This window comes from Chanodichthys erythropterus, chromosome 11 (assembly GCF_024489055.1).
Source record: "Chanodichthys erythropterus isolate Z2021 chromosome 11, ASM2448905v1, whole genome shotgun sequence".
Taxonomy (NCBI): Eukaryota; Metazoa; Chordata; class Actinopteri; order Cypriniformes; family Xenocyprididae; genus Chanodichthys; species Chanodichthys erythropterus.
In genome coordinates this window covers 7,960,171-7,973,609 of record NC_090231.1, presented here as the reverse complement: position 1 = coordinate 7,973,609, position 13,439 = coordinate 7,960,171, and the positions used below count along the sequence as shown (strand labels likewise).

The 13,439-nt window shown below is 34.5% G+C and overlaps 1 protein-coding gene across 2 annotated transcripts; it reads right to left on the bottom strand.

Moving 5' to 3' along the window:
* Nucleotides 1–1,071: 1,071 nt before the first annotated feature.
* Nucleotides 1,072–13,418, bottom strand: asb7 (ankyrin repeat and SOCS box containing 7). 2 transcript variants are annotated; one of them, XM_067400495.1, is made up of 5 exons: nt 13,358–13,418; nt 12,500–12,576; nt 10,797–11,050; nt 7,475–8,080; nt 1,072–3,068 (listed from the first exon to the last, which is right to left on the bottom strand). In XM_067400495.1, the coding sequence occupies exons 2-5, from the start codon at nt 12,544–12,546 to the stop codon at nt 2,929–2,931; spliced, it is 1,047 nt and encodes a 348-aa protein (XP_067256596.1). In that variant the 5' UTR covers nt 12,547–12,576; nt 13,358–13,418; the 3' UTR covers nt 1,072–2,928. The 2 variants fall into 2 exon arrangements, with proteins under 2 accessions (XP_067256596.1, XP_067256597.1); XM_067400496.1 differs by lacking the exon at nt 13,358–13,418 and adding an exon at nt 12,680–12,763.
* Between the last annotated feature and the right edge of the window lie 21 nt (nt 13,419–13,439).

Sequence of the window (13,439 nt, the reverse complement as noted above, 5' to 3'; positions counted from 1 at the left end):
GGGATATGTGGCAAGCAGGGCGGGGCCGAGAGCCATGGGAACGGAGCGAGGCTGGTGGTGCGATTGCTAATGAGCGTCACCTGCACACCACACCTGTCTCGAGTCCCACGGAGGAGCTCTGGAAGGATAAAAGATTGACAACAGCACAAGACATGAGAGGACCAGGGGCCTGTTTCATAAAACAAGTTTACCAAATAATCCAGGTTTATTTCAGTAAGTCTGATTTATTTTATTTATTGTTGATTTGGTTCAAAATAATCAGGCTAACTGAAACAAGCCTCGCTTATTTGGTAAACTTGTTTTATGAAACAGGCCCCAGGCCTGGACTTTATGTTGTTGTTTTGTTTTAGTGTAAGCAGCAGTCATCCGTGAGGGGCTGCCACTTTACTTTCATTTTGTTGTTTATTATTATTAAAGTTAGGTTGATTGTTTGCTGGTTCCCGCCTCCTTCCCTTATCAACGAACCTCGCTACAATAAAAAATAACTGTTGATTACCACAGAAAATAGCTTTGACTTGTTCCTCAGTTTGTAAAAGCAAAAATAAATTCATAAAAAAAATTAAAGTAATTCTGGAGGGCTTAAAAGCAGAAATCTATATCAAGCATTTTAATGCTGCATTATTTTAAATTAATTTCATATAAGTCTTGTGAGGTGGAGCTACTTTTCTACATGGAAGAACTGAGGAAGACTTGAAATTCTGCAAATGCTGTTGATAAAGTTTTCAAGTCATTTTACTTCTGTAATCCAACATATTTTAATGAAATGAAACTGGGTATACAAAAGAAAAAAAATGCAGAACAGGACTTTGTTTTTAGATCATGGAAAGTGGCATTACATACCAGAATAAAGGCAGATGGTTGAAAAGGTTGGAGTAGTAAGAAGGATTTGTGGTATAAACTAAAAAATACATTTTTTAGGTGGAATAAGTAACTACGTTTTGTCAAAGACTACAAGCATTTAAAATAGGGTCCATTTTGATCTTACCTGAAATATTCCTTTAGTTTTTAGGGCTGACTGTACTGGAATTAAAAGTAAAGATGGCAAGAAAGCAAAACCTAGAATGTAATGTACAGTTACCAAATGGACAATGAATTCAGTAATCAGCATATTTAGCAGATATTTTATTAGAAAGTCAAACTCTAGAAAAATGGATGCAAATCGATGAACACGGCACAATTACTGCTTCAAAGTACAGCAATAAGACTTTGAAAAATAACAAATGGGGACATTATGAGATCCATTTATTCACACAAATGTACAAATGAAACTTGCAAACAGCAGATTATATACATTCAGTAGTTGAAGTTGTGGAAGACTTCCGCTTAGTAAAGACAATTCCCATATAACATTCCCTCGCTCTCAAATCAGTCCTCCAAACTTTGTTCTGAAGTTCAATACATTATGGTAACAAGCAGTCATCCAGAGACGGTTTCGATCCCAACAAATGGCCAAAACACACTAAACTGAACCTAAATGCGACACAAAAAAAAGAGATCATTTAAATTTTGTGGCAGGTAACTTTAATGCTCTTGAATTGAGTTCATGATGAAATGCTGTAGCTGTACTGCAAGTAAAGGCAGCTAGTGTTAGAAAAGGTTTGGATAAAATAGCCTTGAATTACAGTAAATGAGAGTCTGTTTAGAGTCCTGACATTTAAAGAGTGATCACGCAAGTACTGTATCTCCTACAAAACTGTCTCACATCGATTGAGATTTTAGGGGGGAAAGATCAAAAATCAACTTTAAATCTCACTGAAAAAACAAACAAAAAAAAAATGTATGAAACAAACTGAATGCTTTCGTCGAAGTATCAATTGAACTGAACTAACTTAATGCTATGCAGACCTTATTAGTGGATTTGACAAATGTTTATATGTACTTTAAGTGCATTTCAAATCATTAAAAAACAATGAAAAAAAAAAAAATTAAGTTACTGATTGCAAAGATTTAAGTGAATTTTCATGTACATAAAATAAATCTTAAAGAAATTATGGCCAATTAAAATTAAGCATTACATATAGCTGTAATCAAATCTAATTTTCAGTTTAATTCAGGACGTTCCCACATGACAGCCCTTGACAAGTCACATGAAAAGCACAAAACCACTCAACAAAACCCCCAAAACACTTTGATAACACAAGCTTGTGGCTTAAATAGTCTAAAAATATCTGCTGTACATATGACAATTATTTACATAAAGTTTGTTAATGATTTATGCTTGTATATATACGTTCACCTATAGACCTCTCGTGACTAGAACTTTTTCTTTACCTTTTAATGAAAACTCAAGCCAAGAACCTCTGATACTGAATCTTAATTAACATGTAAATAAGAAAAAAATAAATTAAATTAAATGAGGCATTCTTTAAAAAACTGAAATGTACGGAGAGCTTGTGGGTTTTTTGGTATGATTTTGTTTTTTAATACGAACAAATTGGATTCTCAACAGAGGTTTAATAACTTAATGGACCAAAGAACTGTGGTTTCTCCAGAGCAAAAAGGAAAATAGCACATGCATACAAAATTGTGAGGGCGACCTAAACATTTGCCAATTTGTCTCGATAGTTTAAAAGGGTTTTATCTTTTTCTGTGTCTGAGAATTTAGAAAATAGAAAATGTCAAATACTTACAAAGGCCTTGTTGATTTAAGAACAAAAAAGATATTTGGTACAAATCAAACGTCCGCATTTTTTCCTTTCTCATGGGTCAGGAATTTCTCCAGGCATGCATGAAACGACACCTTCTACGAACTAATCAACATGGCCATTACAGTGCTCCACCGATCCACAGTCGTTACTCCGTAAAGAGGCTTTTTCACTCCGCTTGTACAAAACGCTGCACCTGCTCCCAGAGGTTTTGAGTAGAAATGAAAAAAGAGAGTTTGCATAGTCTTAAGGGAACCTACAGAAATTAGTTTGTCGGCTTCCGTCAAACATTGTCAAACTTGTGTTTTAGGTAGTCCTTCATGACCTTGGCAATAGGCAGATCTTCCAGAAACTTTAGGCTCTGCAGGCCGATGCACTGTCGGATCTTTATCCTGCACAGATCCTGCAAAGTCCTGGGTTGCCCTGAAACACAACGATTGCCAGGTTAAATTCAATCTATGTTTACATTTAATAAAAACTGAATGATTGCATTCCCGTGTGACGACCTGTGCATGAACTATTTCAAACTGATAACAGAGAAAAATACAAAAGATTTGTGGCTACAGCAGGGTTATTATAGTTAACTGAAACTAAAACCATATAAAAAAAAAAAAAAAAAAAAAAAAAAGGCAGCATTTCTCATTTTCATTTAGTTTAACTTGATGTTCTAAAACAGAAAAAGATGTTTAATTAATAAAAACTGTCGATTTAAAATAAACAAACACATATAAAAATGACAAAAACACAAATTACTACAACTTTAAAATGAAAATGAAAAATTACTAAAACTTTAAAATGAAAACATAATAAATACTAATTCAATATTAATAAAAATTATAAGAGTATCTCGATGATACTAAAATAACACTGGGCTAAAGTCTAAAAGATATCATATGCCAAAAACTTGTACTTGTATATAATATGCCAAAAACTGTCTACAAATACGAGAAATGAGAGAAATATAATTCATAATACAATATTAACAAAGATAAACAAAAAGTGAATGGCATTATCATAGCGATCATAATAAATTAAAATTATATCAACATTAACACTCTCTCGACACCAAATACAAGCAAAAACTGACAATGTCAAGTAAACAAAATGTTAAACAGTTGGTTGATAACTTTTTTAATAATAGTTTAAAGTCGATTTATAATTTAAGAAGGAAAGTCTGACCCTTGTGTTTTTATCTGCCATAAAAATCAAAGTATTGAGAGAGAGATTGTGTAAATCTATGTAAATGTAATAATAAATGTATAAATCTGTCACAAAGAGGAGGATGAAGCAGAAAAAAAAGTTTGCATAGGAATCTTAAAGATACAGCAGTAAAAACCAGACGTTCAATTGAAGAAATGGCCATTAAAAAAGTTGGCACAAAAAAAACTTGACCAATATTATTGGTCAAAAACATTGAAAAAGTCTCTCTTTTTTGTGCATTTGTCATCTTAAAAGATATCAGTAAAGTTCTGCAATGAGTTCCAGGAACCCGGTGCACAGAGTTTATCAGTTTTAATGGGCCAGTTTTCCAGTCCCAACACAATATGGCACAGGCTGTGCTCACACAAATGAAGCCAGCTGGAAAAACCACTACAAAGGGCTGGAGACGGCCATCTGCAGCCCCTGTCTTCTGTCAGTCTCAATGCCTTACCAAAAGCTCTCAACTATAGGTGACGGCAGAGAAGTCTAAATGAAATCAGTGCGTATTCTCACGGAGCGCACCGGTCACTCCCTTCAAGACATGAAGTCATGCTCTCATAGTCTGAGTCGTCAATGTAAATACAGCCGCCGAAGTGCCTTTTTAATAAATAATCAAGGTGAAATCGGATCACGCTGAATGAGTTGACAGCGAGTAAATGTCTGCGACAGACAGGTGGCTTTGATATGGTGATATCAAAGTTGAAGCGGCGCGCAGGAATGTGGCCATTGTTGCGTACTTGATCATTAGTGCTTCAGGTAACACGGCTCGCTTTTCTCAGATGGCCGATTGTTCCGTGTGGGGGACTGAGATCATAATGGTGTTCGTTCGGGAGGTTAGGCCATTGCTCAACTTACAGATCGACAGAACGGCCACTGCTCTCCATGAGATTTGACATATTTCTGGAGGAAAGAGGGAATATGACCTCCTTTGATGATACTCTTGTTATTAAGCCTCGAGTTTTAATGCTTCACTTTTGACTTGACTGTAGCTCCCTTCTAACTTATATCTGTAATATTAACTATAATGAGTGTCACTGACTGACAAAACAATTAAAGCTAAAGATGCAATGTACCAAGGCAAGCTTATTTGTTAACAAAAACAATAATCAAAACTAGGGCTGCAACAATTAATTGCGATTAATCGTTTGCAAAATAAAAGTCTGTGTTTACGTAACATATGTGTGTGTTCTGTGTATAATAATTATGTATATATAAATACACACACATTCATGTATACATTTAAGAAAAATTTTATATTTATATATAAAATATTTATGTTTGTATGTAATATAAAATATATATAAATATATATATTTATAATACATGCATATATTTCTAAACTTTATACCTGTATGTGTGTGTATTTATATATACATAATTATTATACACAGAACACACACATATGTTACGTAAACACAGACTTTTATTTTGCAAACGATTAATCGCGATTAATCGTTACAGCCCTAATCAAAACTTGCAATTAAATATAAGAAGAAAAAACACACACACACACACACACACACACACACACACACACACACACACACACACACACACACACACACACACACACACACACACACACACACACACACACACACACACACACACACACACAAAAAGCAAAGTAAAGCAACTATAATGTGCACTGCAATTAGTGCTGGGTATTGACAATTAATTATGATGCACATCACTATTCAATATGTTGCTGTCTGCATCACTAAATCATCATTGGATTGCAATTTAAACTGTAGCAAACACACCAGAGAGACTGGTTTCTGGAGGGAACTAAATCTGATGACGTTTTTGTAATTAATACTGAGGTTTTACAGCTTCACATTCGACTTCAGAAGTTAGAACCTTGAAGTTTAGTTGAGCTGAACCAAGTTTTCCTGTAAAAAAAAAAAAAAAAATTCTTGCAAAACGGTGTCCTTTTTAAATAAAAATTACCAAGAAAACTGCCAAGAAATAAAGGAACAACAACAAAAAAACAACTATAATGTGACATTTAGACAAGTTATATCATGTTATAAAACTTTATTTTCATAATTATCTTTGAACTTTTAGATCTAATCGGCACGAGCTAAAGAAAACTTTAAAAAAAAATTAAAAATGGTACATTCTTGAAATTTTAAATAGTTTAACTATTTAACTACTACTGTTTAACTTTTTTTAACTATTAACTAAAATGATTATAAAAACTGGAAATAAAAACTTTTTTCAAATAAAAATGCTAGTGTGCAAAAAAATGAAAAAATTAACTGCAACACAGTTAAACCCAACATTCTTTGATTTATAGAAAGTTCAAAAGAACAGCATTTATTTTAAATAAAAATCATTTGTAACACTACAAATGTGTTTACTGACCAATTTAAAAGTACTGATTATAATATTGTTATAAAATGTCAATATGCAAAAATATCACCCAATAAAATAAAGATGAAAGGAAAACTTTTTTAAAAGTATTTGCTAAATAAGATTTAAATTCAATAAAACTCAAAGATTCATTTGGTTTAAAAGTTACTAGCTAAAACACACTTGAAAATTTGAACTGTTGTCCAAATGTCACCTAGAATACTGAGGCCCTCCCTAATCAGTGTGCCAAACTATTTTACTATTACCATTGATCATAAAAGTAATAAAACTTACCATCTACTAGGGGTGTAACAGTACATGTATTCATCCCGAACCATACGGTACGGACGTTACAGTTCGGTTCATGAAGTTAGATGACAGAAAGTCGGTCACAGTCGATCCACACTCCAATCCAGAAGGGGGCGTGCATGGTAATACAACACTGTTTGCTAACTGCCACAACAGGAAGAGCTTAAGAAGAACAGCGCATAAACAAATGACTTGAGCGCTTGAAAACAAAGTCCACTAGGTAGTGCAAAAGCATTGAATGTGTCTTTCTGCACTCATGGACAAAGGAGAGTACTTTGAAAGTATACTTTAAAAATGGAGCAGAACACAGAAAATTAAGTATAGGAGGATTGGATACCTTTTATTTTTTGATCAGCCCTGCAAAAAAACGTGACCTATGACCTATGCAAGAGTGCATTCTGTTTACTGTTTATGCACTAAAGGAGGCTGTACTGTACCAACTACCTCAGGGGGGACTAAATGCCACTAGGTGGAACAAACTGATTTGCACTACTTTCTGTTCAAAATAAAATAAAAGAAACCAAGCATTGTGGATTTGTTCCTTTGTCCGGTAACACTTTAGTTTAGGGTCCAATTCCCACTATGAACTAGTTGTTTATTAGCATGCATATTACTAGAATACTGTCTGTTTATTAGTACTTAAAAAGCAGATATTAATGCACGACCATATTCTACATCCCATAATCTTACCCAATACCTAAACATAACCACTAACATACTATCAATAAGCAGTAATTAGGGGTTTATTGAGGCAAAAGTCATAGTTAATATTGAGAACTGGACCCTAAACTAAAGTGTGACCAATTTTCCTATTGTAACGAAATCGTACCGAACCGTGACCCCAAAACTGAGGCAAATACCAAACCGTGCCTTCTGTGTACCGTTACACCCCTACCATCTACCAAAAAATTAAGAACAATTCTGACAGTCCACATATAAAGATTTAAAGAGGAAAAAGAACCTACTTGTGACCTCCTGCAGGAAATCCAGACAGGGTCGACTGATGCCAGACATGCTGACGGAAACGGCCACAGGGGTCTGGCCCTCGTAGTTCCGTGTGTTTGTATCGGCTCCGTACGTGTACAGCATCTGAGCGCACAGCACATCGTCTCTGAGGGCCGACAGGTGCAGTGGCGTCTGTCCGTCCTCCAGCCGGCCCAGGTTAGTGTCCGCTCCCCGCTGCAGGAACATGCGACAGTATGAGTGGTTGCCCTTAATGACGGCGTAACGCAACAAGAAGCCGTTCTGAATGTCTATGTTGGCGTTGTGATCGAGCAGAATGCGAACGCAGCTGGAGCGCTCGCGGATAATTGCCAGTTGAAGCGGCGTTGTGCCTTTGTCGCTGAGCGGGTCCACCTCGGCTTTGAACTCTAAGAGGAGACGCACGAAGGAGTCGCGGCCGTAGTGGGCCGCCACGTGCAAAGGAGTCCAGCCATCGTTGCTCTTGGCATTGATGATGTCGCTGCGATACTCTGACTCCAGCATGAGGCGGGCGATGCGGGCACGGCCGTGCATGGCAGCATAATGCAGAGCTGTAAAGCCTCCGATGAAATCCTTCACTGTAGGATCCGCTGTAGATCACAGAGAAAAAAACAACTTGAAGGATAAACACATGACTAAACTAAACAAGCAAGGAAAAAATGTCTGTAGAGATGATATATATGAATTAGGCCTACTATAATTATTAGATAAGAAATTGAATTTGCATTTATATTAATGCTGGACATTTCAAAATGTACTTTAAATGTTAAAATCTTAAAATGTCATGTGAAAGGGAATAAATTAAATATATTACAACTGCATTATGATAGGCTACTAGTGGTCCCGAATTGTACGGTGCGGACGTCACGGTTCGGTTCATGCAGTTAGATGATGAATACAGGCACGAATCACTGCCGATCCACACTCCAGTTCAAAAGGGGGCGTGCGCGGTAATGCAACACTGTTAGCTAACTGGCACAACAGGAAAAAGTGCACAGACGTTCAGAAGAACAGACGGTCTAGATATGCATGTAATCTCTCAACCAGTGTTTCAACCACAGAAAGACATTAATAAAACAGCTTGAGAATAATATCCCACGTAGCATAACATTGACCTCAGGAAAGTTAGTCACTAGAGAAATTAACTCTATATGGGAGCATTTCCATCTAGAGTTTGTTAGCTTATATATTAATTATATTTACTTTACCTGTAGTAATGTCTTAATCATTTAATATATGTTTAAATAAATTTAACATGAAAACAAGTTATGACAGTAACTGTATATATGTTATATTTCAAAAATGAATTGGAGTAATAATCTTATAATTAGATTTAGAAGTTAATGCAAAACCTTCCTTTTGTGTGCGTTGATTATTATATTATTATTAAATGGCAACTGAATTGAATAGTTTGGGCTCTGTTATTAATTGTAACCTGTAATAGTAGTGCAAGAAACGGCTCTCTGTATGTAGTTTACAGCATTAGCTGGATACATTTTTTATCCTTAAAAAAGGTTAATTATAATTGAAATTATTTAAAGGGAGAGACACAGTTTGGTCAATAAACCACTGTTTAATAAAAAAAAGAAGAAAAAGAGGCAATTTTGTGTTTAGTTTTCTCTCTCCTGCTGTACCGAACCCGTACTGAACTGTGACCTTAATACCGAGGTACGGACCGAACCGTCATGTTTGTGTACCCATAAAGGCTATACTTGTTTTCAACAATTAACTAAAATAATTACATTAAAAATATATATATAAAATCCAACATTTCATTACCATCTTATGCAGGCTGGATGGACATTTAGCTAGCTAAAAATTCATAATTATGTGTTCTTACAGCTTTTGACCAAATAATTCCTATGATTTACCCACCATTTTCAGTAGTTATGAATAAATATGTTAAATAAATATATTTAACTGAACTTAAATAGAAACATTTATATTAACAACAGTAAATTCAATTTCTTTTCCCGACAACGAAAAAAATCTGAGATTTAGATTTTCCATGACTTTGTGAAACCTGATAAATCAAGTAAACCTAAACATTATGAAGTTGGCCATATTGGCAAAATAACTTTTACTGTATCTGATCAAACTACATAAAATGCTTCTATAAAAAAGAAAGAAAAAAAAGACTCTCAAAGATTCTTAAATAAAGGTGCATTTACTTGAGATGCAAAATGACAAAATATGAAGTCTTGTTTTCTTTGAAACTGATCAAAATGAAGTGAGTTCAGAAAAATCTACTTAATTCAAAGGTAAGTTTTTATAACTAATTGTCAGATTTTTTTTTACATGCCAGCTTCTGTGGCTATTTTCATGGTGAGAAAAAATTACACTTCAGTAGATTTTTACAATCTATTTTTGCTAAAAAACTGTAAAAATACACTTAAATTTAACTAAAAACGTATGTGTCATCCTGAAATGGCCTATTCGGCAACAGGTATAAACAATCTGGTCCCATCTAATTCTAAAATGCTAGAAACTTCTCCCAACATTGATGGGACTAATTTCATGGAGTTTGCTCATAGTATATAGAACCCACACTGTTTGCCATTTGTAATTAATATTGGAATTAATTATAGGTTTTAGATCCATAGGAGGACCCACCGAAACCCTGTTCGAGTTCTGTCTCGAACTAAATTTATTCTGAATCTAAATTAGAACAGAGGGCAGTGCACAGTTAACACTTGAATTGTGGTTCATTCTATCTGCAGAGCGTTTGATAAAAATAGCCCTGTTCTACAGCGCCCCCTAACGTCTTGCATGCATTACCACACTTACACATGAACTTATCAGAACAGAAGTGTCTATTCTAGCAGCATAATACCAGTTTAGTATTTTAAAGCATTAGAGATGACAAGATATGGAACCTTATTATAGTTCAAAAGTGTAAAATATCGCCTTTGTGAACTGGTTATCAGGAGTGTGCCATTGAGAAAAAGTACTTGATCATTGTGAAATCAAATTTACCTGAGGAGAGTGATCACATTTACAACTATATAGTGATTAATCCACACCAAACTAAACCCAAAATGTACATTTTCATGATGTTTTTTTGTCCTTTTTGGAGCTTGGTAGTTTAAATCACCATCTGCTTTTAAAAAACAGAAGCCTGTGTTTTAAAAATAGGGCAGTATCACAAGGCCCCAATTTTTTTTAGTATTCCTTCAAGAGCCACCTTGAGCAAGCCAACCACAGTTTTTAATAAGTGTCAACCTAGGCTGATATTTTCTTACAAAGTGACGCGTTAAATCAGACTTGCCCATCGCGCCACTGTCCTAAAGCAAGCAAACCCTTTACCTCCGTGTTCGAGGAACACGCGCACACAGCGCTCCTTGCCCTTGGCCGCAGAGAAGTGCAGCAGCGTCCAGCCGTTGGCGTCTCTGATCTTGGGCGAGTAGCCCTGCTCCAGCATCTTGCGGACAGTGTAGACATCGCCAGCCGCCACCGCCGCCTGGATCTGCAGCTCCTCCTGCAACTCTGGGTTCCTTCTGCAGTGATGGTTCAGCATCCTGTCACATCTCGCAGTACGGGCGTCAGACGCTCCTGTGTCCCTAAACACACACACACACGCATTACATTACTGAAGACAAGCTTTTTATTATGAAATTATTTATTATGAAAGTTATGAAAATGCAGAGTCAGTGTGTTTCTTAGTGGAATCAACCTACAAATTATTCAAAGGAGATTTTGGTAACACGTTACAATAAGGTTCATTAGTTAGCTACATCAGTTAACTGCAACCTTGAGTATCTGCCGTTACCAATATTATTTTTATTGATCAGCTTAGAATATCTATTTCTCATTAATTTACTATCTACTCACTGCGTCATTATTAATAAAAAGAAAAACAAATGCATAAAATATAAGATTTTAGAATTATTGTTAATTTGAATGTTGTAATTAAATGCTTTGAAGGTTGTCACAGGTAATGTATACAGTCAAACCAAAAATTATTCAGACACTAGATTTTTTTTTTTTTTTCATTTATTTTTATATTTATATATTTTATATTATTAGTGGGTGCAGGACACATATTGTTCATTTATGTAAGTGAGGATAGCAAGATAAAGTAAACTGTGACATATTTTACCCAAAAATTCTTCATACAGTGGACTACCAGTAAAATTAATAAAAATTTGGGAACAAAAATTATTCAGACACTTTGACCTGACCGTGTTTTGCTTAAGTGTTATCTGACATAATTAAGATAATTTTTTTCTGACACAGTTTAACCCTGAGATCTTGTCATATTTTATTACCATATTTTTAAACTATAGTGAATAAACTGTTACAATTAATGAAATAAACAAGGTGTCTGAATAAATTTTGGTTTGGTTGTGTGTGTATAAATATTATATATATGTGTGTGAGTGTGTGTGTGTGTGTGTAAAATATATAAAACATAAAATGTATACAGCACTATTAAAAATATTTCTGAATAATTCCAATAATGTTTGTAAAAAAAAAAATGAATATGTATACACCTCTTAATGCTAAAATCGTTATTAAAAATACAAATATTAAAATAAATTACTATTTGTGTTACAAGAGTGTCAGCATTCTTAATAATAAAAATAATATTTTTAGTACTAAATCTTAAAATCTTATGAGCAATACATTTGAGATAATTTCTACATAATATATCATATGTGATAATTACTATTTAAATATATAAACACTATAAGCAGATTTTTTTTTTAAATAGGACATCATTATAGATATAAATATATAGGCTAAATATTTGTTTGTTTGATTATATTTGTTTGTAAAACACAGTAAGAAAAGAAAATAATTGCACAAATCACCTTTAAGACGACAACAATATTGCATGGAAAGCGCATCTATGCACTTATGGAAAGTACTGAGATTGTGTTAGTTGCTCTGCATGAAGCCAAATCCATCAAACCATCCATAACAAGCTGAGACAACACGTTAATATAAAACAAAATGACAATTAAAACATGCCACAGCCTTCAGATAATCAGAAATTACAAAATTACCATTCATTAATGTCTTGTAGATCTAAAACAGACGTTGTGTTCTGCATCCATATTCATATCCACTTCAGATCTCCATTCTAGGATGCAGAGTAACAAATATCATCATCATCAACATGGTTCTTTCATATATTCATTTCCATGTATTAATATATATTAATGCAGATTCATATAGATATTTACGTGCATAATCATTTAGCCACACCAAAATGAGGATGTCTCAGTTACACGCTTATGTGTCAGATTTCATTGATCAGCTCTCTGTCTAGAAGCAAATATTTACTGCCTCCCATCAGTTCACAATGTAATTGTCTTTCAGCCTCTGAAAAAACAGCTGCAGCGAGCATTTGCACATCTACATTTACATTTAACAACATAAATGTTCGCTAACATATGTGATATATACCATCAACTGCAGTTTAACCCTTGTAATCACTTCAAATATAGTAAATGAAAGGTAAATAATGCTGTTTGTAGCTGCTGCACTGAGAACAATGAATCTGTTAGCTGGTGTGCTAAACCAGCTCTGGGCTAAAATGAGCCTAAAACAAACACTAAAGCACTCTTTTTAGATACAGGGATACTTTGTTTTAATATCACTGCAATAAACGATACGATAAATCTGACACTTATCATTAAACTGAAGAAGAATCTGACAAACTCTGTGATTGACATGCACTGTTACTGCATTAGCATAGTTAGCATTTAGCCAGCGGTTATTGACCATTCTCACAAGAACACTGCTTTTAAAGTTACTCAAACTCTCTTAACCTGTGCCGAGAGGATACAATTAACAATATCTTCTTATTTAAGACAATAATAACTCGGGGGGAAATAAATAAAAATATATAATATACATACAGAGTACAAATACAGTCAGGTAGCCATGAACATCATCTCCAAGGCTTCAAACCGCAACAACCAATCAGATTCGAGCTGTCAA

What these genes read in the sequence shown, in the direction of transcription:
- asb7 (XM_067400495.1), bottom strand. Translation starts at nt 12,546, where the DNA reads ATGCAGAACACAACGTCTGTTTTAGATCTACAAGACATTAATGAATG. An exon ending in CGTGTTCCTCGAACACGGAG is followed by an intron (nt 8,081 to 10,796) that starts GTAAAGGGTTTG and finishes TGTGATCTACAG; the next exon opens with CGGATCCTACAGTGAAGGAT. An exon ending in TTTCCTGCAGGAGGTCACAA is followed by an intron (nt 3,069 to 7,474) that starts GTAGGTTCTTTT and finishes GTTGTGTTTCAG; the next exon opens with GGCAACCCAGGACTTTGCAG.